At 37.8% G+C, this 25615-nt stretch overlaps 1 protein-coding gene across 14 annotated transcripts in view; it reads left to right on the top strand.

Annotated features, from left to right (window-relative positions):
• Positions 1-25615, top strand: part of Cntn5 (contactin 5) — a 1270553-nt gene that overhangs the window by 882350 nt on the left and 362588 nt on the right. For all 14 annotated transcript variants that reach the window (XR_003947896.1, XR_003947895.1, XM_017313363.2 and 11 more), the window contains one exon: positions 9522-9624. Coding sequence is in view for 12 of the 14 variants with exons in the window: in XM_017313363.2 (XP_017168852.1) it covers positions 9522-9624 (103 nt within the window). In the remaining 2 variants the exon portion in view is untranslated. The remainder of the gene's footprint in view (positions 1-9521; positions 9625-25615) is intronic.

The following is a 25615-nucleotide window of genomic DNA, read 5'->3' as shown; positions in this document are numbered from 1 at the left end:
ACTTATGGTGTTCACATGAAAACTAAAGTTGAAGGGCTTACTTCACAAGAAATCTGTAAGGTTTTAAATGAACAAATAAATAACAGTAATTTCATAAGTAAACCCATAAGACATCACTGACTTTTCAAGAAAAGAAAATAAATGTGTTTAGCAAATTGTATCTTATATCTTGGGTATCCTAGGTTTGGGGCTAATATCCACTTATCAGTGAGTACATATTGTGTGAGTTCCTTTGTGAATGTGTTACCTCACTCAGGATGATGCCCTCCAGGTCCATCCATTTGGCTAGGAATTTCATAAATTCATTCTTTTTAATAGCTGAGTAGTACTCCATTGTGTAGATGTACCACATTTTCTGTATCCATTCCTCTGTTGAGGGGCATCTGGGTTCTTTCCAGCTTCTGGCTATTATAAATAAGGCTGCTATGAACATAGTGGAGCATGTGTCCTTCTTACCAGTTGGGGCATCTTCTGGATATATGCCCAGGAGAGGTATTGCTGGATCCTCAAGATATAAGATACAATTTGCTAAACACATGAAACTCAAGAAGAATGAAGACTGAAGTGTGGACACTATGCCCCTCCTTAGATTTGGGAACAAAACACCCATGGAAGGAGTTACAGAGACAAAGTTTGGAGCTGAGATGAAAGGATGGACCATGTAGAGACTGCCATATCCAGGGATCCACCCCATAATCAGCATCCAAATGCTGACACCATTGCATATACTAGCAAGATTTTATCGAAAGAACCCAGATGTAGCTGTCTCTTGTGAGACTATGTCGGGGCCTAGCAAACACAGAAGTGGATGCTCACAGTCAGCTAATGGATGGATCACAGGGCTCCCAATGGAGGAGCTAGAGAAAGTACCCAAGGAGCTAAAGGGATCTGCAACCCTATAGGTGGAACAGCATTATGAACTAACCAGTACCCCGGAGCTCTTGACTCTAGCTGCATATGTATCAAAAGATGGCCTAGTCGGCCATCACTGGAAAGAGAGGCCCATTGGACACGCAAACTTTATATGCCCCAGTACAGGGGAACGCCAGGGTCAAAAAGGGGGAGTGGGTGGGTAGGGGAGTAGGGGTGGGTGGGTATGGGGGACTTTTGGTATAGCATTGGAAATGTAAATGAGCTAAATACCTAATAAAAAATGGAAAAAAAAAAGAAAAGAAATGTGGAAAGTACTATTCCAAAGACTGATGTGGGCTCATAGTATAGAATGGACTGGGAAGAGGAGGCAGCAGAGAGCAGATGCCAATCACACCAGCAACTGAAACAAGGGCAGTGAAGGCAGGAACTACATTATGCCCATGGGAATAAAAATATAGATGTGTATAAAACCAATAAACACCATCAAAGTGAAAAAACTTCTTCTCAAAACAAATCATCAATAACCAAAAATTTTAATTAAAAAATAAAATTAAATATTCAGTGGCAGAAAGCTATGGACTATGATCTACACAAGGGTACATGGAGTGACATATAAGCAAAGAGAACTTAATATATGTATATTCAAGGATTTCAGGTAGAAAGGAAAATAAATCTCATTGTCTCACTTTTAGAAAACACAAAGTAGCCAGGAAAATGGGCATATAAACATCATGAAAATGCAATGAGATAGGCAGTAAAGTAATTGCTTGACCTGCCTGTTCTGAAAACCGAGGAGAATGAAATTTGATCTCCAGAGCAGTAGATACAACTTCAGTCTGATTTTGAAAGCTTAATGGAATAGTTCACATGGTAGAAAGAGTAACCAAATCAGGAGCACAGGGTTGGAAAATCATCTTAGAAAGTGGAGAATTGGGCATAGGACTCAATGTGAGACCTGTGAATCACCACCAAGCCAAAAGGACCAAAGAGGGAGTTTCCAAGGAAGGTCCTGTAACCACACAAGGCTTCTTATTTAACACCCAAATCTGTTGTGTTAACGTCATATTTATGTATATCCCAGTGGCAAGTCATAAAGGCAAATGTTTGTGTAGGCCTAATACAATATGGCAGTTGTTCTCAACCTGTGGATCCCAACGCCTATGGAGACTAAATAACCTTTTAATGGGCTTGCATATTATATATCCTTCATATCTGATATCTACATTATAATTCATAACAGTAGAAAATTACAGTTATGTAGTAGCAATAAAATAACTCACTACAATATGAGGAACTGTATTAAAGGGTCACAGAATTAGGAAGGTAGAGAACCGCTGGAGTAAGTTCTATGGCTTCTGGAGGATGCTTATCATCTTATCTATTCATGGTTACACTTCTGTGCTGGGATGTAGGTGCTAGAGTTATGATGTTTTAGATGTTACTTGGGGAAGATATCTGGCATCCTCTGTTGAATGAGTGTTCCCTTATTTGGTTCTGAATCCTAGCCACATGTGGTAGCCACAGGGTCCTGGCTAGAAAGTGTTTCTGAACATCAGCAAGGACTACAGAGGAATAGCAGTGGCCTATAAGTGAAGACTGAAGGGGTGATGAGAAAGAGTTAGGGAGCAGTGGGCCTTCACCAAGGGCAGAATCCTGAAGGAATAAGGGTGGAGTGGGTGGAAGGAATCCAGAAGACAAGCTGCAGCAGGACTAAGAGGAAATCTGAAGTGACCAGAATAGTGGGCAGGAAAGATCACCTTCCAGCCTGGTGCAATCACTGGGACCCTGTGTAGAGGGCTGTTCTGTGCATCTGTGGGTATTGTAAAGGAATGGGGACAGGTTAGAAAAAAAGGCTAAAGGTAGCATTGAATTGTAACTTGGGAATGAATTTCTGATATAGTAGACTTTGAAGAACATGATTGTATACTAAACTGGGAAAAATCAAATAATGCATTCTGCTTTGCAAACAAGAACTCTTCTTGGAGACCAACATAGGAACAAGAGAGGAAGTGGCTTCAGGTCTAATAGAACTGTCAGTTTGAGTCCTGTATCTCATTAAATAGTTCAGCAATGCTGAGGGAGTTACCTAAGCTTTACAACATGGTGAGATGTTCCCTGAACAAATCAGAACATAGTATACAAAAGATCTTATATGTACATATTAACAGTAAGAAAGTTGACATTCTCCACAGCCTGCCTTGAGAAAACAACCCATGCAGAAGGGAGTAAAAATAAACTTTCAAGAATAGTTGAAAAACCAGCACGTTACTTGGCACATCCCCTCCTAATACTGTATCTCAAGCAACTGGTTAACTACGCTGCCAGAAGCAACTCCTCCAAATTAGTGAAAGGCTTTTGGCATTGAGGTTGCTGTGTGGCTTTGAAGATCACTCTGAGTAAGAACATTTTCTGGAAGGAATGATTTATTGAAAGATTAAAAACTCAAAAATAGAAAGAAATAAAATGATGGAAAACAGTGTTCTATGTACAGACCAAGAATAGATGTTCAAGAGACCTATTTTAGAAGCCACAGACAGAGTCTGGGACATGGCATGACTTTGGGTCTGTGGTGGAAGGCAGCTGAGTCCACGTAGTTCCAGGAGTCACCACCACAGATGTTTCTATTGTCTCTGCTAATTCTTCTGCAGCTGTGCAGTGCAGCTTAGTTCTCTAGCTTTTCTTATGGCCAGATGTCTTACCCAGCACTCCTGCCTTTCTGGTCCTGACTCTGGACACACAGATTCCTTATGACTTAGGCAGGCCTGGACTCACACACATTTCTCTTTCTACCATTGTGTTTTCATTCTTCATTGAATGGCATGGATATGGCAGTATTTGATTAACTTGTATGTTATATTCAATAAGTTCATCATGGGGATAGGACATTTCCCTTCCCCTTATAATCAGAACTTATTCCAGGAGACATAGAATTTCTAAGGAAAAAAAATAGTCTCTAGTTAATTCATGGTTGGAAAGAACGAACTCTAACATGGGTAGTCAAGTGCATGCTTACTTGCTTGTTTGTGCTCAATCTGATTTCTCTACTCTTATAGAATTCAGAATCCCTGCCTAGGGAATGGAGCCACTTGCAGTGAAATGTAACTTTCTGAATTAATTAACTTTATTATGATGATTTCCATAGGCCAACCAAATATATGCTATCATCTAGTGAGACTCTCTCCCAGATGATTCTGGCTATGTCAAATTACAATTAAAACTAACCAATAATACTTCTTACCACTAAGTGAAACCAAATAACTATTGGTTATTGAAACACTATTTCTAAAAGTACTCACATAAATTTATAGAGACATTACTAGCATCATTGTAGAAAAATGAAAAAGTATACTACTAAATATTATTCATCCCCTAATACCAATTTATTTTTGAAATGTTCCTCATAGCACTTGCATAGTCTTTGTAATAAAGTAAAATACCCGCTACAAGCCACAGAGATGCTCTAATATCTATGAGTTTATTAAAATTATATTTTCTACATCATCATCATTAAAATTCCACCACCCATATCTTCTAACTCCAAGATAACCGTCTCAACCCAATGGAAGTATTCTTCCTATTTGTCTATTCAGCATCTCTCCTTTATCTTATCTCCCACTGTAGTCTACCTAAGCTTTGCTAGCTGCCCACTTCCTCGTTTATAATAGTGTACATATAGCTTGAGCTTCCTATTGCATTAGAACTTAAGTTATCTACTAAAATATCTTGCTTTAACAGGTTTTTATAATCCCCTTCTTGTACTTTGTCTAGGACAGTGTCTTAAATATGGTTACTTCAGAGTCTTACCAAGAAGAGCTTGACCCTTGGATTGGGCCACCACCACTTGTCTTGCATGTAATACAATGGTCAGTTCTTGTTGGTGAAATGAAAACCCAAAACTGAAGTCAGTAAAGCTTTCCTATTCAGTGAGAAATAGGTTTGGTGGAGAGAACTGGCGACTAAACCTTGAATAGAAATGTGAAACTTGCTACCAGTAATCACTTCTGTTTCCCTCTGTGCACACATTTAATTAATTCCATCCAGACTGTGCTAATTTGTTTCAATAGCAGAATGATTTCTTCCATGTAGTAAAGGTTCAATGAACATCAAGTACCAAAAAAGACCAAAACCTTAGATTCTATTCTATCTCTAGTTAAAAATCTTAACCATAGCTACACGTCCTACAATTACCTAGTATGATCAATAAGACAATAGGCTAATCAGACTGGCCAAACTTGAGTCAGGTATCCATAGTAAGTTATACCTCTAACCAGAAGGTAGAAACTGTATAGAAATATGCCTGAACTCAAAATCATTCTATCAGAGTCATAGACCTGTTGGTTTTCAGAAAGAATCCTGAGAAAATATCTGTTATTCTTGAAAAACAAAAGCATACTGAATATGGTCACAAATATATTGTAAACAAAACTGCAAATACACACATAAGAAAAAGATTTGCCAAATCTTCACATCTCAGCCAAAGTTTACTAGACATGACTCAAGTATCCTAGACATGAATATTTTTGTAAGTGCCAGAAAAGTCTACTGAAATAGGTAACAGTGCTATTGCATAACATAACCAACTAGAAATAAGTCCATAGAAAAATCACACAAGGCCCACCTCTGGTAATAACACAACTATGTACAGCCCTAGTACCAAGGTAAGTCACTGATGTTTGCAGTACATGGGGACTCATGCATGAATGTTAGTCTTCTACACGCTAGTCCTATGGATGTGCATCAAAGTACCCAGAGAAATCTCTTACCAGCCCTTCAAGTTCTTCTTCCCTAGGTAGAGTTGGACCTGTATTCTAAAATTTTAATAAGTTGTGCAAATGTTTCTGTTGCCATCAGCTTTCTGTCCAGTAATATGGCCCGAACTGCAATCAACTTAGGGAAATGTGCCCCAGCTTTCCATAAGCAATCACAATAAAGAAGGAAATCAACAACCATAAAGACTCAGAAGGAGAGTAATGGACTCTCAGCTGGCGGGCATCCATTTACTAGAAACTGGGGCAATTTGAGGTTGTGTTAATGGCATGTAATTCTAAAGTTGAGCTGTCAAGTGAATCAGGAGAGACAGGTGTGTGGGCAAAGGCACCAAGGCATACAACAGGCCCCTTAGGCAATAGTTAGCCAGTACCAGGGGTGATCAGGAAATCAAAAGGCATCTTGCTGAAGAAAGCAGTCCACACACTTCCATCTTCAATGCACTGTCTCTTAAGCCTTTCTCCTTTCTGCATCAAATCCTGTTCAACATAAAGGTTTAGTATTTAAGCTATACAGACACATTAAAACCACATCTGTACTACACAATAAAGGGTCTGTCAGTTTTACCCTGTGAAAGATAAAGTAGAAATTAATTGCTGAATTTAATCAATTGTCAAAGAGCATGGCATAAACATAAGTGATGTGCTTTCTGTGTGCCCAGAATGATTGCTTTAAGAATAGAACTAAAGTCAGTCAGCACTTTCCCTTACCATTCAGCCCAGACCAGATATTCTAATTTAAAGTCTCCTATTCACCCTTTTCTTTTTGTTTTAGTATATAGTTTTATCTTAGCTGTTTTAGTAAAATGAATATGCTGTGTTAACATAAAATTGTGTCCAAAGGTGAATATTTATTTATGCTAAGAAAAAGGAAAACAAAATAAATCACTTGCAATTCAGATACTTTTCTTTTAATACTTCTTTAGAGAATTTTCCAGAAGTAATTACATAGAAGTATTTTTGAGTTGAGATTAATTTCTACCACTTTTTTTACAATATTTATGACACTTAAAAACTCCCAGAACTCAAAGGGAATGAAAAGCTTTAGATTAAATCTGCATCAGGATAAATGAGATACAAAAGAATAATCAAATAGAAAGGAACCTGAAGAATCTATTTTAAGATACTAACTTTGAAGATTACGCCATTTGAGCAAAAGTAGAAATGAAGATGCCTTAAAGTCCAGATACCATGTTTACAAACAAGCCATTGGAGATAACTTTACATCACTGGATATGCTCAGCAGACTGTAAACCAGATCCCACTGGAAAGGATAAAAGAGTGTGAGGAGGATATAAAAGAAAGAAATTTTGTGAATGAGAGAAGGAAGGACTTTCTCAACAGAGCACTCCTGAGGGAGAGAGGCAGGTGTGAGGTGGGGCACTTAATCACCAGTGTTAAGTGACACCATTGTGTGAGCACTCCTCTAACATGTTCCGCACCATTGTGTAAGCACTCTTCTAACATGCTGTTCGGCAGACTCAGTGTGCGATGCACAATCCCTCAGTTTAGGAGATTAGAAGTTGTACAGCCAGGTCACTTGGCTCTGGAAAGGCATGGGCTGACTGTCAGCAGACTGTTATGACAGTGGCATAGGTGATTTCTCTGCTGTAACTGATTTGCAAACTTTAATACAAAGATGACAGGATAATCTTAAACTGTTCAATACTTATTTGCTAATATTGTACATATTTTTCCTTTGAGTTTTGTCTTCAATGCCTCATCACAACAAAAATAAACTTACCTTCCCTGGGATAACTTCGCTGTGTGCTGTATCGCCATCTCTTATGTCATGTTAAAACTATCCTAGTCTCTCCTTCCCCACCCCCATATTACGAAAATACAAAAGAAAAATACATGCAGAGTCATATATATAAAAGCCTACAAGCATACACATGTATAGACACAAACACCCTTAAACACACACTCAGCTCCTTGCAACAGAGTTTGACTGCAACTGCAGAGTTTCCTCAGGTGCTTTACACATCGATCATAAATATTATGTTAAAGAGAAAACTAGCTCCAAGGCCAACTGATGCCAGCAATCCCAGAACCCACCAGGCCACAGCTTGCACTCTGACCTTTAACTGAGAAAAATCACAAGCAACTTATGGCGTCCACTGCTACCTCTAAATGCTCACACTTGGTGCTTCCTATTTCTGTCTTCATTTATTATGTGAACTGTGTACTCAAAAACTTATTTCTTTGTGTCCCATGTTTCAGAGTTAATACTTACAAATTTCTCTACATTCATGTATGTTGTGTGGATGCCAGTCCCAGGGCTTCAAGCATGCAAGTCATGTTGAAAGCTTTCAGCTTGCAGTTCTGCCTTCTTTTATTTTCATGCACCCAACCTGGAAACCATGTTCCTGATGGTCTGACCCCTCCCTTATACTGCATTGTATGTTGGGTGTCCCTTGGTTTGTTTCTTTCTCTGTATTGCATGTTCACTTGTCCTTCCTCTGCTTTAGATTACTGTTAAAATTGGGGACTTTGTTATTTCCAAAAATATGGAGATTGTGTGGTTGACAGGACTGACTCTGCTCAAACTCCAGTGTGTGCATCGGACTCAGTGGATCCGACTTCTAGTGAGGCTGATTCTCCACGGATCAAAGGACGCTCTCAGTTCTTGGATTCTTGGATTTGCAGAGCTTACCATTACTTTCCTCCACACACTCACAAACCAGGAGAACATATGTCTCCATCCCAGATGGTTCTTCTCTATCTTGGTTCCCAAATGGTTTTAAGCTTCCTCCCCTTTTCCCATTTGCTGAAATACTTCAGTGCACATAATATTTAGGATATGCCTCATTCATGGAACTTGTCACTTCCTTTCACTTTGATGTATAGTTTTTCCCATTTATTTGATTTTAGCATAGCTTTCTCTTTAAAAATAACTTTATTGAATGCCTGAGAGCAAAGTACATGACTAATTAATATTTATAGATTAGAATTCTTCCAGAATTCTTAGAAAATGCTTTGAATATTATAGATAGTTAAAACTAAAAGTTAATAGAATAGGAAAAATGGTTTAGTGGTTAACAATGCTGGCTGTTCTTGCAAAGGACCTGAGTTCAGTTCTCAGCACCTATGTTGGGCAAGTCGTGACTGCCTGACACTCCAGCTCTAGGGGCGCCAACATCCACTTCTGGCCTCTTTGAGCACCTGCATACACATACTTCCATACTTACTGCATATGCATACTTGCATATTTATTACACATAAATAAAAATACACTTTAATTAAAAAACAAGAATACATGTGTATTATTAAATAAATATTAATCTACATGCCAAAAATAAATTTATAATATATTCTCACTAAAAAACAATTATTTATCATGGGAAATGTTTGTATTTATGCACTGTATAAATAGTAAGTAGGGCTCAGTGGTTAAGAGTAATTGATGCCCTTAGACAGAAAAGACAAGTTTAGATGTGGACACCAGTGTTAAACAGCTAATAGCATCTTAGAACACTTATATGAGGGAATCCAATATCCTCTTCCGGTCTCCATGAGCATCCCAACATACATGCACTTACCGGGACACACACATAGCCATATGCATATGCATACATATACATGTACATGCACATACACATATACATCATTAAATAATAATATTTAAAAATAAGTATCTAAACTCTCCATATTGATTAATGATTTGAAAAATAGACAACCTCATTCTTATGGGAAGATTAGTGTTTCACTATGATGAGTGACCCTAAGTGTGCTCTTTATTTCAACATATCAAAAATTCTTCAGTCATCCAACACACATTAACTACCAAACCAGAGTGATTTTCCATGTAATATCTCCAAAACTGGAAAGAAACTATAACATTCATTTTATACTTAAAGATGCCTATTCTTTATTTCCCAGGTGTGATGGGAGAATATGAGCCAAAAATTGAGGTCCATTTTCCTTTCACTGTCACAGCTGCTAAGGGAACAACTGTGAAGATGGAATGCTTTGCACTTGGCAAGTAAGTACATATTATTCCATAATAAGACACAATCATTTATTAAAATATGACTCAGCTATTTGGATCACTTATTTTGCTAGGCTTCACTTTTCTAGAAGTCCTGTGGTGACTACAGTACTTATAGAAGAAGAGAAGCTGAGAACTTTCAAGGTGCCAGGCCTCTTGATTGCTCAGTCATTTCTATTCACAGTGATGCTTGGGAATTTGTTGTTTTAGCTTAAAGGAAACTTGTCTTAATTCAGGAGACCTTTACATCACTCAATCTACTGATCCTGAAAACCCTAGCACTGTCTCCATGGTTCCTTCAGCAGTCACATGAAGGTGAGGAGAAGAAAAGGACAAAGTACCATATCTACTCATGTACAGGATGTGGCTATTGAAAGTGTGAAGACCATAGGGGCTTAAAAGTCTATAAGAGGCACAGTGCAGTGGTAGAATGCTACCTAATATATAGGACTCATGCAATCCTAGATTTACAAAGAAAAACAAGAGTTTGAAAGTGCTAAGAGGTGCTTGCTGTGTAAGAGTAAGAAGGAGAGTGTGGTCATCAGAATCCATGTAATGAAATCAGGCATATTGTCTGTTCTTGTAATGGAGTGTCCAGGAGACAGACAAGTGGATGCTTTGGGTTGCTATAACCAATTTGCCAGGACTCCTTGGCAAACTTCAGAAAAGTGAGAGGCTGTCTTGTTAAAAATCAAATAGTGTTTGAGAAGCCACCTGATTCTGTCTTCTGATACCTACATGCACACACATACATACATGTTCATATGCAATCAAATGCCCACACATGTGTGCATGCCCTGAGACATCTACTATAAGAGTAATTAGAGGAATCCAACTGAGTATTTCACTGTCTCCTGAAAGAGCAGTGTTAGAACAAAACTACTAATGTATACAATCTACAATGTTCTCCAAATGAAAGCTGATTGAGAACACATTGTCATGCTGGCTGGTCTGAGAGACACTGTTTCTGAGTGATTAAACTCTGTGCTGTGTATTTCTTGTTAATTATGGATATAGTGTGGGTCTTAGCATATGTAGCAGGAGTGGAGTTCTGATTATAGTGTTAAGACTTGTTTCAAATACACTGTTGTAATTTTTAGAATGAGAAGACCTTAGGGTCCTTTCAAGATCTATAATTATAATTTGTATGAGTGCATCTCTATCGGAGTCACTAATCATTTAGCCTCAGTAGTGCTAAACTAACACCCACAGTGTTATATGGAGATAAACATGTTTCAGAAATGTGTGGATTTCTGAATAACAGTAGGATCAGCCCATAGAGGGAGGAAAATAATAGTAAATATTAGATATTCAGCTAGAGGTTTGGGAGAAACATCATAAGTACCATGTGTTATAATTTTAAGACAGATTGGGATAACATGTCTGTGCACTTCCACTCACGTTGGAGATCATGGTAGGTAGAAAACAAAATAAAATCTATGCAGCCCAATTGTTAAGAAAATTATTCCACAAATAGACATATAATTTAAGGAATAAAAATGCTTGTGTTGGGGGGTATCTGATCAGGAGCCCAAATAATTCTTCCAAAGCCAAAGACATTAGTTAAGTGCATGAGACTGGATGATATTGTTAAACTCCGGTGTTCCTACCATTTGCCTGGGAGCATCCAAAATCAGACTCTTAATCTTGATAAATGGAAAAATAATATATTCCAATGGGATTTCAAAGGCTTTTGTATGTCCTGCAGTTAAATAATTCTTAAATGCCAAAAACTGTGCTTACACCAAAAACAGAAAGGGGTTATATTGTAAAACAGATTAGAAAACTCAATTTATAGAGAAAAACCAACATAGAGTCTCTCCTGAGGCAGGTTATTTAATAAGTTAGATGTATTTGACGGGGGAAGCTTAGAATATGCTTAGCGAATTGGTGCTTAGAGTTCTGGGTGGCACCCAACAGTTCAAGTCATTTGTATTGTTCAATCTTTATTTTGTCTATTATCCCAATGGTTTTTTTGTTTGTTTGTTTCCACTCAACAAAATAAATAACTTTAAAAGAAGGCTTAATAAAAGACATATTGCCTTAATGAGGAAGCCATACACACGCAGACACACACATAGACACACACATACACACACAAACACACACACATGCTTGATACTCTTTCTATGAATTATGGTGATGGACGGGGAAAACAATATAAGGAAATATGCCAGTACTTAAAAGTCACCTGCCACCACATGGAAAGAAAATGAATGAAAGGGACATTTTGACCTGTTTGAATCCCTCCCAGGCATCACAAGAAGTAGGTGGCTCCCAACATGAACACTATATTTTCAACTGTCAGAGCAGTTCATCACAGCTCACAGAAACTACTGACCACTTTCCTGATGCTCAGGCCCCTAGTGGGCCTTTTCTCTAGAATGTCACTACCTGTTACATTTACTCAGGACCTAACAGAGGGCAGACTATACGTCTCACTGCATGTGCATATGTGCTTTAACCAGGTGTCCCTCATCGACCATCCTTGTCTGGATTCCAGAATGGTGTTCTCACAACTCCATTTTGTCACATGGTCTCTTGGCCTTTAGATTTCTTCTTTCCTAGACCAGATACATTCCTTGTTCCTTCCACATCAGCTACCACTCAGTGCTCCCTTAAAGAGACTTACACTTAAATTTCTGTGTTCAAAAATTATATGCATTTTCTCCTACAATATTCCTAATGGAACTTTGAATTATTTATACTGATATGTTGGTACTTAGCTATGAGTCTTGATCAGTCAGGAACCTAGAGAAAAAGAGATTACAGCTCAGATGGTTTAAAAGAACTCATGAGTGGTCAAATTGAAGATCTGTAAATGTCATAAGTAGAAGCAAAAGGGCATAGCAAAGGGACTTCCATAAATCAGCAGCAGTGAGGACCCATATCACCTGTAAGAGAAGAGACAGTTCACAACACAGGAAGCAGGAAAAGCTGGAGATGGGAGTGAATTGGAGGCTAGGCAGAGCAGAGACAGTTGCTCTGGCCTGGACAAGAATATGGATGCAGGAAACTCCAGGGAACTGGCATATTGATTTTTATTTCTGATCATTTTTTATCTCCTCTGCTGGCTTCCATGAAGCCAACTAGAAGTCCTCTAGTAAGTTATCTTGAAAAGCAGATGTTGGTTGTAGACATCAGAGAAAGTTTATGGGAAAGATACTGGCAGGCAGGGAAAGCAGACAGGAGTCAGCTCAGTGTCCATGTCGAGGCTAGAATCCTTATGAGAGCAGGGCTTATAACTCTATTCCTCATTTGCTCATCATTGGTGCCTCCTCCAGTATCCGCCAGGTGGGCAGAACTCAGAATATTTCTAATGGTGGAATTTATTACCTATAACATACTTGTATCAAATACTTATTAATAAACAATATCTTTGCATAATACTCTACAATGTACTTGTGTGTGTGTGTGTGTGTGTGTGTGTGTGTGTGTGTGTGTGTGTGTGTGTGTGTGTTCTGTACTTCCATCCGTGGCTATCTGAACATCTTTGTTTGTACAGATATAGAATCATTTTCTGGTCTTCACTGTTTTGTACCTATTCCTGCCTCCCGTCATTCATTTTCACATTGTTCTAGAATTACTGCTTCTCCATGTCTTTTTGATTAGATGAGAGTGTTAATCCTGAGATCCAGTCTGGTAACAAGTGTGAGTGTTCAACATTATGGTTGTTACTTACAAGCTCAAGGCTTCACAGCAGATCTTTATACTCACTTTGTGTATTCAAACATTTACTTTTCACTCTAAGATGAATTGTGTTCATGTTTTATCATATGTGAGAAGATTGGGTATAAAGATAAGAAACATTTATCATATACAAAAGATAAAAGGAAAGGGACAGATGGGAGGGGGGAGGCAGGCAGAGATTTGTTGCAATGATGCATTGGGAGTTAAACAGCGGAAGACCATAAATATAAACTAGTATTATTAACAGTTTTCAGCATTTCTAGATGTTATTGGGGGCAGTCTGGATTTTCTATCAGAAATCATTACTTTCATATTTTGGCAAACTGACTCAAACACGATCTACATGTAGTTCATGCCTCAAAGAATGTTGTTAACCCATTTACAAACAGGAGATAAAATCCAAGATCTGGCTATTTCATCTTATACACACAAGTAGAATAAGAGCCTGGAAAGGACTTGAGAACTAAATGCAGGTCTGAAGACTTTTAGTGCCAACCACATACTAGCTCGTTCACTTAATTCCATGATTTGCACAATCCAGTTCCCACTGAGATACTTCTGTCTCCATTTGTTCATGTGATTCTGATATCACACCTCCCTGACTCCAGAAGCAGGCATGAAATATATGCCTATTATATGCTTTGACCAAGATAACCCCACCATGGTCAACCTTTATTGCTAGGAACATTATTCTCCATTGGTTAAAACTGAGACTAACCAATGGCATATTCACTTGAACTTTCCTGACTAATGAGGATGACATGAACATCTGATGGGCTAAACTCAAAACTGTGTGGTTGTTAAAGAACCTACATTAAGCCTGCAATCATTCATCCCCTAGCTCACAGACTGTGGTTTATTCTTCTTCAAAGGAATCTTTGCATGTTAGTCGTCTGCCTTCAAGAAGTTCTGTTTTTATAGAGTATATGATTATGAGTTATAGCACACAAATAATTTTAAAATATCTGTTTATAATTTTCTGTGTTCTTAAAGGAAGTTAGAGGAAAACAAATGTATATAATGGATGAAACTACTATCTTTAATTTCACCAAAGTTTACTTAACTTGAAGTTAAGAAAAGTTTAGATTCCTACCAGCTGAAAGATTTTTTCAAAGGAAATGCTGGTTAAATCTAAACATGGCAAAAAAAAAGAATAAAAACAAAACAAAAACAAAAAACAACAAAACAAAAAACAAAACAAATAAAACCTCACCTCATTTTTCTACAGACTTCTATGGAAAGGCAGACTGGTATAGACTAGCCCAGTCCTAGAAATTGCTTTTAAAATGGAACTACAAAATATTAAGCCCAGAACTTATAAAGTAGCTGTGACAGACTCTATTTCGTGATGGTCAATTCCACAAAAGGTATTTCCGAGAAAAATGGGAAGTGCTTCAGTATGCTCCATGGGGAACTGGAGCATTGTAATGGCTGGGGAAATATAGCAAGGTGTAAAAAACTGAGAGGGATTAATTACTCTGGAAAGAAAAGGCGGTTTTAGGCATATGGAAAGCTATTATCAAGAGATTGCTCTCAAGCTGTTCTCCAGTCTCAACAAGATACAGAGGGAGTGAAACTCCAGCACTATAGCATTAAACTGAAAGGATCAGACTGGGTGTAATGCAGAAACTCTTGACAAAATGAGTTGTTATGGAGAAAATGGCCTACGGGGAGAGATGGTTCAAGGCATTCCCCTATACTGCTCTAAGAATTTAATAATGTCCATTTGTCTTCTAATGATTTAGTTGTAATGTTCACTAAAAGGAGAAATGGTCAGGCAAGATTTGAAAATGAAAACTTTAAACAATCCTGACTGTTTAAAGTCCTGCTTCAAACAGTGCTGGCTGCTTACTAGCCCCTCTCACCATTTAGACAAGACATTAAAACAGTGGTTCTTAACCTTCCTAATGCTGCAAACCTTTAATGCACCCGCCTGTTGTGGTGGCCCCAAACATAAAATTATTCTTGTTTTTTTCTATTTTGTAATTTTGCCACAGTTATGAATGATAAAGTAAAAATCTGATATGCAACTCCTGCAAAAGGGTTGTTCAGTTCCCAGAGGGTTTATAACCCACAGGTTGAGAACCACAGCCTTAAAAGTTTAATAACACAGAGTCGAGCAGGATGGTTTAGCTAACTCTGTGTGATACGTTCTTAGAAAAAAAGTCAGCTGTTTGATGGCATAGACAGAAGTAAAATAAAGAGCAAGATTCTTTTCTTGCTCAGCCATTAGGCCACCAGAGTTCTCTCTGGCATGGCCCATGCCTGCTCTTAAACACTGGACACAGAAATCTTGAAAGGCAGTGGTAGATACAGGGACAGAAGACTGCCTTTGAGCCCCAATTAATATTTCCTTTTAGAGACTCTTTCCAACAGTGTTAGAAATGTAAAAGTTGTTGATATTTTCAATTGTGAGTCTTCAAGCCTACTCAAGTTGGTAACCAGAGAGTGGTAATTTGAATTTTAGAATACGGGGAGTTAATAAGTGTATTGAAAATATTAAAATTTGCATCTCAGCTAGGCATGGCAGTAACCCCAGAACTCAGGACTCTACAGCATTGAGTTCACGAGTCAAAACAAATCTCGATTCATTGAGACTGCATTTTATATATAGTAATATGTAATGGATGTCCTGTTAGGATGGAGGTATCTGTAAAATGGCTCAGCAAGTCTTGCAGACATTTGTCTTGCGTGATTGTAAAACTCAAATAGTGTTTCTTTGCTAATGTGGACAAGATATGTTGAGGAGTTAGTTACAGACATCTGAAACCTACCAGCAGCATAGGGGAATACAGGGGGGAGAGAGTTACCACCCTTAAGCCTACCAGCATCTACAGAGGCCCACAAGGAACAAAGTTAGTGCCTGCAAGCCCAGCAGCAGCCAATAGGGGCCCAAGAGGAACAAACAAAATCAGTGCCTCTCTGTTCCTGCACACAACTAGTGTGCACACTCTAGATCCTCACTTTGTAAAAGACGAGTGGAAAGACATGAGAACTTAAACAGTGGCACTAATTCCACTTCACACTCTCAAAGTCTTTCCTTAATCAATGTCCCGAGCTATTGTCCTCGCCGGCAAGAACACACTCGGACAACCGGATTCTTTTGCAGCAAAAGCTTTATTGCTTCATTAGGAGGAAGACCCAGAACCTGGAAAATGGTGCTGCTTATATAGCCCTCAGCATGGCGTGTCAGCACCTGATTTGTTGCTCACCCATCACCTCATTGTTAGCCCCGAGATGAGCAGTGATTTGGCATGAATTCACTCTTGCACCTGCGCACGTTGCTTGTTTACTAGTTAGGCACAGCGGAAGCCAGCGCAATCTTGTAATGGCGATTACTTACATCTCTCCACAAATCAATGCTCCTATTCCTGTACCTGTTCATACCTGAAGCCCTGGAGCACTGTCTCCTCAGTCTGAAATAGCCTACCATCACCATTTCCACCCTGACTTCAAAGCGAAAATCAAATGCCACTTCTTCATTATATCCCCCATGCTTTTCTTTACAGCCAGTCTCTCACCTTCAGAACTTATATATGACCACATCTATGTCACCTTCTCACCAGCCCCACTGGTACAGCTGTCTGAGTCTGTCTTCTTAAGCTGCTGGCTTTTTGAAAGCCTGGAGTGCTCTTCACTTTGACACACACTGAATGTGCTGACTGTATTGAATTCAAGAGTGAGAAATAGGGCTGATCTTTCATAGCAGAACCATAGAATTACTTCTGATTTGGTCAAATACTTTTAGACACAGGCAACATGTCCAAGCCCTGAAAAACTTCACACACAATTTATATTAGCAAAGGCTTCCTGGCAGCTTTTATCTCACCATGTGACCTTTTGTAGCCCACAAGAAGATAGCTGGATATGTCAAATAGCCACCAACAAAGCAGTAAGATGTGGTCAGTAGTGCTTAGCTGTCCCCATGAAAAAGGGCAAACTTGAGGTTGCTCTGTAATAAAAATGCCATATGCCTCGAAGAAGTACAGTTTATCTTCTAGGGCAAACCTGCAAGCTAACAGCCTCAGGTAATAGTGCTATAGGGAAAGCTCCCTCTCTCTCTCTCTCCTTTTTTTTCCACTTTATATGTTCCTTATCTTGTTCATGCAGCCATTAACGCAACAATCAGATCAGCAGTGCTCAAACAGCCTTGAATCACTTAGTGTGATAATTACTAAGAAGGGCATTTCTACACATTTCTTCTGAAACCTGGGATAGAAAAATACGTTTAATTTCCTACCACTTTTAGTTCCTGTCTATTCTCCACGAGGGCTTACAATCATGTTTTACAGTCCATTGCACTATTACATGCCCATTAGGAAGCCAGGGCTAGGAGCTTTCCTCCTTCCTTCTCTCCCTCTTTTCTTCTTTCTTTTCTTCCTTCCTTTCTTTTTGTATGTTTGTTCCAAATAAAATGGTACTAGTTATTAATTAATAATGTTAGATGTTGCTGTAATTTATCTTTTATTGTTCTTGGTCTTCAGCCAAATTATCTCAAATAACTACTCTCCCACCCCTCTGTACTGTGCGGATCACAAGTGCCCCTGAAGCGCCCCTCAGTCTGTGACTGCCAAATGAATTTCTTCTTTAGTTACAGACTGATGATCTATTAATGCTTTTTGTTTAGAAATGCCAGTTACCAACAACAGTTGCAGTTTGAAATGAATTGGACTGATATGATATTGGCCATGCAGACTAAACTGAATTACCTAATCATTAGGCTGACCGAAGACCCAGGAAGAGGAGTCATTTATTGGGTCTACAGTACATATGAGTCAAAAATTCCTCTGTGAAGTGCTTCTTACTTCAGAACTGCAGAAACCAGGGATGTGTTTTCATTTCAAGTTGTACTCAAGGATGATGGTGCTTTACCAAACATCAGCAAATGAAGAGTATAAAGTTCACAACAGTCTGTAGATGGAAGACAGAGACTATAGAGAATGGCTAGATCAAGACATTCAAGGCCCGTCTATGTGTGAAGCTCCAACATTTGATGTTCACACTGCTTCCAGCATTCTTTGGAATGTCTTCCTTAAAAGGAAATGCTTTGCTCATTTGTACTTAGGTATGTTATGCTGTTTTGGGGAAACAGGGTCAGCTCATCACTCACACTCACAGTTATCTGCCTCTGTATTCAAATTTTTCCCAGGGTTGTCCCAGAACCAACTGTCCTAACAGAGAACCCAAGAATGAATACCAAGCAGGCAGAACTCCACCAAGGCAAACCCGCTCTCCCAGTTCTAATCCTGGTCACTTTTCAATTTGCTATAGGCTCCTGCAAGCAGTGAGGGTTATTCTCATTTTCTCCTAGTGAAGGACTTTCTGGACACAAATAAAAAAATCTCATTAGGATAAACAGGACATTGGAGTGGCTGTCATATGACAATCCCTAAGGTACTGTGACTTTTACTTAGATAGCTTCTACTGTGGATTTGTGCTCAACCTCCCTGCAGTTTCCATCCAATGACTTCTTTCTTGATTTTTATTATGAGATCAGAAATGTTTAAATACTGACATTTTTAAAGGGCTATAAAATATGATACTCATAAAAAGCTCATCTATATTTTAGCTTATTCTACATTGCAGAATCATTCCTAGGATAACTTGGATAACTAAATTCACCACTACTGGATCAATAAATGATGTTTCCAACACAATATCAGAGTTCTTTTAACTGAAGTTCTTCCTAGACCTAGAAATTTGTCACATCTGCATGGTCTCATTACAAGGCAGAAATGTTTCCTGTGAACCAGTTTCCCTATTTTCAGTTGTTACACTACAAAGTTTCTGTGAGTTTTATGTGGTTTCCACTACAAATAATTGCTACACTCTACTAGGTATCTATTTTTTATAATGATGAGTTAAAATTCATATAGGTTTGATTTATCTAGTGCTGAGCTTGCTAAGATCTCTTTAGTTGAGATACTATTCTTGGTGATATGTTTTGACAACATTTAATTTTTCAATCTATCATAGTCCACAGATTCAAACAAGTGTTTTGATTTATCTGAATCATTGTGCTGTGAACTCAGCTTACTTGTCAGAGTGACTGCCATTGCCATATTGGTATTAGTCAAGCTCTGACAGCCACCAGAGGTAGTCACTAAAGACTGTCAATTTGAAATTTTAAAATGTTGTATATCAAATTCTTAGAATGGCTTGACATGAAGTTGGCAGTTTCAACATATAATACTAGTGAATCACACATATTCATTGAGCAAAGTCAGAAAACTAGAGCCATAAAATCAGGTCTCCCTATTCTCAAACCAGGGTTCATGATTCAGCTTTCCCATGCTGAGATCTTACATTATTAGACTTCCAGTTTCATAGGGACACCGACTCCAAATCACTCTAAAGTCCTACTAGAAATAAAAATGTATTCTGCCATGATTATTTCGTCTAATTGTAACCATTAGAAGTAAATCACTAGGATGGTTTCAATTCTATATTTTTTGAGATTTCAACAACTGAGAATCTGAATATGTAGTGATAAAAATCCACTTACCTTTTCTGTCCTTAGCAATGCTTCTCTTCAACACTGATAACTGGCCTACTACAATAAGCCAGCAGCACTGATCTTTGCTAAACCTTCAAATTTACTTCTTCCAGTTTATTTCCATCTCAGAAACCCTGTTCAGGTGCAGTACTGATGAATTAAGTTAGCTTTTTCACCTTGGTTGCAAATAAAATGCAAGTGTATTTTTAAAATACTCTACTGACATTGCATTTTCTTTGGAGACTTTCCATTGTTTTCTACTGATCTTGTAGCTTATCCACTTTATTGGTGACTACTACTCCTTGGGTCTCCTTCCTGGTTTTATCCCATATCACTGAGCCTGATGCTTAGATGGGGCTTTTACTTTGACTGTTGAATCAAGAGTCATTTCTTCACTTGGTCTATTTGGTGTTATCCCCTGAGAGACAGCTCGTGGCTTTATGTTGGGATTTCAGATCTCCATCCCAATCACAAATAACTACACTCAGCCCAGATCTACTGATACAGTTCTCAGCATGACTGACTTGCCCTCCATTCCCTTGTAAATTCTCGGTTGTTTTGTTTCTCTTCTCATCATCTATGTCTTATCACCAAAAGCATTTCGTAAATCTACTCCTATTCCTGTTGGATGAGCATTTGTTGCTAGAACTAACTCACTCATCAAAATGACAGCTAATGTGTGTATAAGGTAAGCCAAGGGTAAACTTTTGTGCTAGCCAATTTCTGAGTTGCATCCAACATAGGTAGGTAATTAAAGCTGTAAAAATCAAGCCAGGTGTTTCTCAGAACCTGAGTCTCACAGAACAGTTTTGTGCAATTGTGTATGGTCCTTTAAGCCCAAATTTTAGGAACAATATTTGTCTGGTAGTTTCCTAACACTGGAGAAAAAGAAAAACTAACAAATTTCATTATGGAATTTAACTGTCTAGTCATTGCAGGGTGGTTGATTAAAGTCATCTTTTTTTAGTGTTAAAAATAATTTATGATTAAATTGTCATTGGTACACTGTACTTCCTAAGCTAATTTTACTAATCATGAAAATTATTGACAAAGAGGATATACAGCACAAACACTGAGTGTCCTACTAACTCATAACCTAAACAATGTTTAGTAACATGGTATCATTTCTTTCATTAGTTGGCTATTTATGTAGGAGATTCCTGGAGTAATTTTAGACAGGCTCCTTTGCCACATTAGTTCTGTCCTTATAAATTCTTTTTAAGAAGACAATATACCTACTCTATATTGAGTGGAAATAATTTTTCCTTTCCATTTCAAGATTTTTCCAGACCTTTAGAACCTGTGTCACGTCTGTGTAACTTTAGTGTTTCTCTGTGCCTCTAATCCTATGACACAGAAGATCATTTATACCGTTCATCTGTAGCTTTCAGTGTTTTCAACAACGGAGTTGCTAGAGACAACCCTACATCTTTGTCTTTGGAATATCTCTCTCATGGTATCATGCAACATGCAAACAAATACCTTTAAGACTGGGGAAAGGGAGGATGAATTCTAAGACAGTATTTAACATATATCTATGTCTTTGTCGTACTACAAATCAAGTATGATTATGTCATTAGATACTGCTGCTCATATTTCCTCAAGACTTCACATTTCACCATCAAAATATATAATTAAATAAGTGTCCCTACATACAATGTATAGCTCCTGTGGTTCTGAAGCACGTTATGGTTCACTTATTGTTGCCATGCATTTTGTGACCCTTCACTAGATATTTTCTGTTATCAGAAGCAGGGAAGTAGAGCTTGCCTTTTCTGTTTTATTTTTACAATTTTTGTTTTTAATATTGATTATCCTTTGCCCTGTGTTTGTTTTTTCAAAAGCAGGTCTTGCTTCTTTGCTGTAGTTACATTTGATATTGTTTTTTTGTGAGAGAGAAACATATCTGTGTGGATATGTTTGTGAGCATATATGTGTGACAATAAGTAAATAAGCCCACAGGATGAATATTTCTAGATAACTACATAGTAGCTATGCTCAGCTCTCCCCCGACACACTCGGGATATCTGAGAGTCTCAGCTGAATAGCTCTCTTTAGTAGGTTGATCTGTGCATGTATAAGTGAGGAATTCTCTCTGAATTGATGTAGCAAAGTCCAGCTCACTGCAGATGGTCCGTTTCCAGGACAGGTGCTTGTGAACTGTACAAGGCAGCAGGCTAAGCTTGAGCTTGCAGATGAGCAGGGCAGTTAGCCAGAGGGCAGTGTTCTCCCAAGATTTCCATCTCCAGCTTCCTGCCTTTAGTTTCTGCCCTGACTTCCTTCAGTGATGAATTATGACCTGAGTTGTGAGCCAGATATATGCTCCCCACACTAAATTCTTTTGATCAGGGTGTTATATCATAGCCACATGTTATGGCAGGAGCAGAGTCCATATATTCAATGTTGCTCATCCATCTACCTTCTGTTACGAGTCACAGTCTTTGGTAACAGCTATATACCTACAAATAAATTTCAGGCCAAATATTCATAACATAGATTTTTTTTTAGACAAATGTAACTATCTAATTAATACTAACAGATTTGGAAATCACCACTGATGGGCATATGGTTCTGCTCCTGTTTCATATAACCCAAGCAAATAATATGTGCTTTGAGCAACTTGCAAACTTTTGCTTATACTTTTAGTTTCTTATGGGAATTGAATCAATCTACATTAAAACACTTAGAATGTCTTATTTATGGTTGTTTTCTCAAAGGAAGGAACATTATGAAATCAGGTCAGTTGTTTTATATATCCCTGCAGAGAAATGCAGACCTCTCTGCACTTGTGATGAGGACATTTCAGTGTGTGTTACATAGAAAGGGAGCATATTCTCACCTCCAGTCATGTGGTTGCATTCTACTCAACTATGTTCTCTTGAGAGATTCCATGCATAACTATGGGTGTTGATCACAGTACTGGGATGTCTTCCTCTGACCAGCAGTGTTTTCTTTCTTGGCCATTTTAAAACAGTGGTGTGTTTTATAGTCACAAGCTTCTTGGAAAGGATGAATTGGAATAATTCAGGCTAAAATGTCATTTACTAAACCCTGATTTATTGACCAAGTCAATCTGAAGCTAAATGACAAATGTTGCTATCTTAATTTCTAAAAGCTAGACTAATGGAATATCTTTCTTGTGGCATCAGACATGCTTTAAAATAAATTATTTTTGACTGGGCATTTCCTCTTACCCAGTCAACAAAATTGATTGGAACACCAGTCATCTCAGTTCCCTGTAACCATAGTGTCTATGAAATTCCAGGTGATTCCATGTACAATATTCCCTGAAAGGAGATTGAAATGTAAAGTAAGCCAATTGGAAAGAACTCTTCTTTCTGTTCACTGCTCTTGTTGTTACTTTGTGTCTGTGCCATTTATTAACTGTATGTCACAAATAACAGAAAACAGAATAAACAAATAGTAATACCCAAGAGGAAAAAGTTGTTAAAAAATGATAGAAAAGGAAAGAAAAGAAAAGAAAAGAGAAAAAAGAAAAGAAAAGAAAAGAAAAGAAAAGAAAAAAGAAGAGAAGAAAAGACACCTAGTTTAGGTTTTGTTTTGTGTTTGGATTAAAAGAACCTAAAAGAAGTAACATTCTAGTTCTTATTTAATGACATGCTACAGTTCTTTAATATGCCATTAACAGTATATTAAATATATAGTTAATTGTTAATTGCAACTCACTGCAAAGTGTTCAGCATTTTTTGTAAGGATTTGTTGAGGTTGTAGCTAAATAAAATAGTTGAGTATACATCGCAATAAACAATCTGATAATCTACATGATAATGTTATCACCACCTTCAAACGTCTATATGCAAGTTTGTAATCTTTCTGTCTATGTCCCACACTCCAGAAACAGGATTTATTGTCTGTAATTATAGATAAACCTGCATTTCCTACAGAAGTGTATAGCTGGATCCATGCAGAAGGCATATCTACACAACCCCTCTTCTAAAGCATCATTTTCAGATGGTTGTCAATTGCAAGTTGGTTCACTAGATCTGCCCTTTGTTTAGCTCAGTAGTTTTTGACTTGAGAGCTGTGGTGGAAGCTCTCTTATCCACTAATGAGGGCAATTTAAGATGTGTTCGTGCTTCTGCTCTCCCCATAAAGTGTCTATCACATTGACAAGTGTTATGAGAGACACAGTACTCATTTTTCTTGGATAAAAACCTATGGTGTTGATGGCTAGAGTATCCAACAGCAAAACATGGACCATTAAAGATACCATAAGATTGTTTTACAAAGCAGTTGTGGCATTTGACAGTCCTATGTACACAGCAACAGAAACAAACAGTCTTTAATTTTACCATTAAAATATGTGTGGAGTTCAGTATCACTTGGTGTACATTTAATGATTGACATTACTAAGCACATTTTATGTTTCTGTAATAGTTACATTTAAATTACTGTTTTTGTTCATATGTTAACTGCATTATTGGTTGGAGTGAAGGCAGATCCTCCATCGTGTATATGAAGTGCTCACATTTCCAACCACTCCAGCTTTTTAAAACATGATGTCTTTTAAAAGACAGAGATTCTTAATTTTGATGAAGATAAGTTTTCAATTTTCTTCTTTTATATGTGAAGCTTTTTGTGCCATGTCTAAACAATATTTGCTTAAGCAACATTGAGTTTTTCTTGTAGACACTTTGTAGCTATATTTGTGTTTATTTCTATAACACATTTGAGTTATTTTTTCATGTGATACAAGGATATAAAATTATTTTTACTATTGGAAATTTTATTGTCTCTGTTGTGCTGCTTTTACAGCTTGTCAAAACTCAATTGGGTATTTGTGTGTGATTGTTCTTTCTGAATATTGTTCATTTTATTACATATTTATTTATATGTGCACTTGTGTGTGTGGAGGGGTAGAGGTCAGAGGGCAGCTTGAGGGAGTCAGTTCTCACTCTCCACAATCAGGAAGCCATGGAATGAACATAGGATATCAGATTTGGCAGCCAAAGGTCTTGCTCACTGATCAATCTTATCAGCTCTGAACATTTTATCCTGCAGGTTCATCTAAATAGCAATACCAGACTCTGGATTACTGGAGCTTTAAAGCAGACATCATTTAGCACTGCTCATCCAATGTGTTTATGTGTTTTAAGACTGATTTGTCAGCTGGGCATGGTGATGCACGCATTTAATCCCAGCACTCAGGAGGCAGAGGCAGGTGGATCTCTGGCAGTTTGGGGCCAGCCTGGTCTACAAAGTGAGTTCCAGGACAGCCAGGGCTATACACAGAAAAAAAAAAACTATCTCAAAATCCCCCCCCCCAAAATTTTTTGATTTGTCTATATTGAACAATTATAGAAATTATAAAATCAACTAATATATTGTCCTAAAAATTTGGCTATTCAAGATCTTTGCTTCTATGTCTGGAGTTTAAATTTTATTCTGTGACCTCAGTCTGGCTTTCCTCCACAAGTTGCTTTGGTCATAGTATTTCATCACAGGGGCAGTAACCTTAACTAAGACAATATGTGTCATTTTTAAAATTATATTCAGCTGGTTAATTTTTCCCTAAATCAGAGTTAAAATTTTGGATACAATCCCTTTCTTATTTCAGGCATTAGAATTTTACTATTAGAAGTTGAGTCCATTTATTTATCTATCTGCCTATCTATCTATCTATCTATCTATCTATCTATCTATTTAATTTTGCCATTGTTTTGTAGAAACAGTAAGATACATGATGACATCTGACACTTTCTAGCCTTGATATTATGCATTTTGCATAACCTGAACAATGTGTGGCTTGTGTTTCACTTTTCTTTGTTGCTGAGAGGA

This window comes from Mus musculus, chromosome 9, assembly GCF_000001635.26.
Source record: "Mus musculus strain C57BL/6J chromosome 9, GRCm38.p6 C57BL/6J".
In the NCBI taxonomy this organism is placed as follows: domain Eukaryota; kingdom Metazoa; phylum Chordata; class Mammalia; order Rodentia; family Muridae; genus Mus; species Mus musculus.
This window is presented reverse-complemented; position numbering and strand designations above follow the sequence as displayed.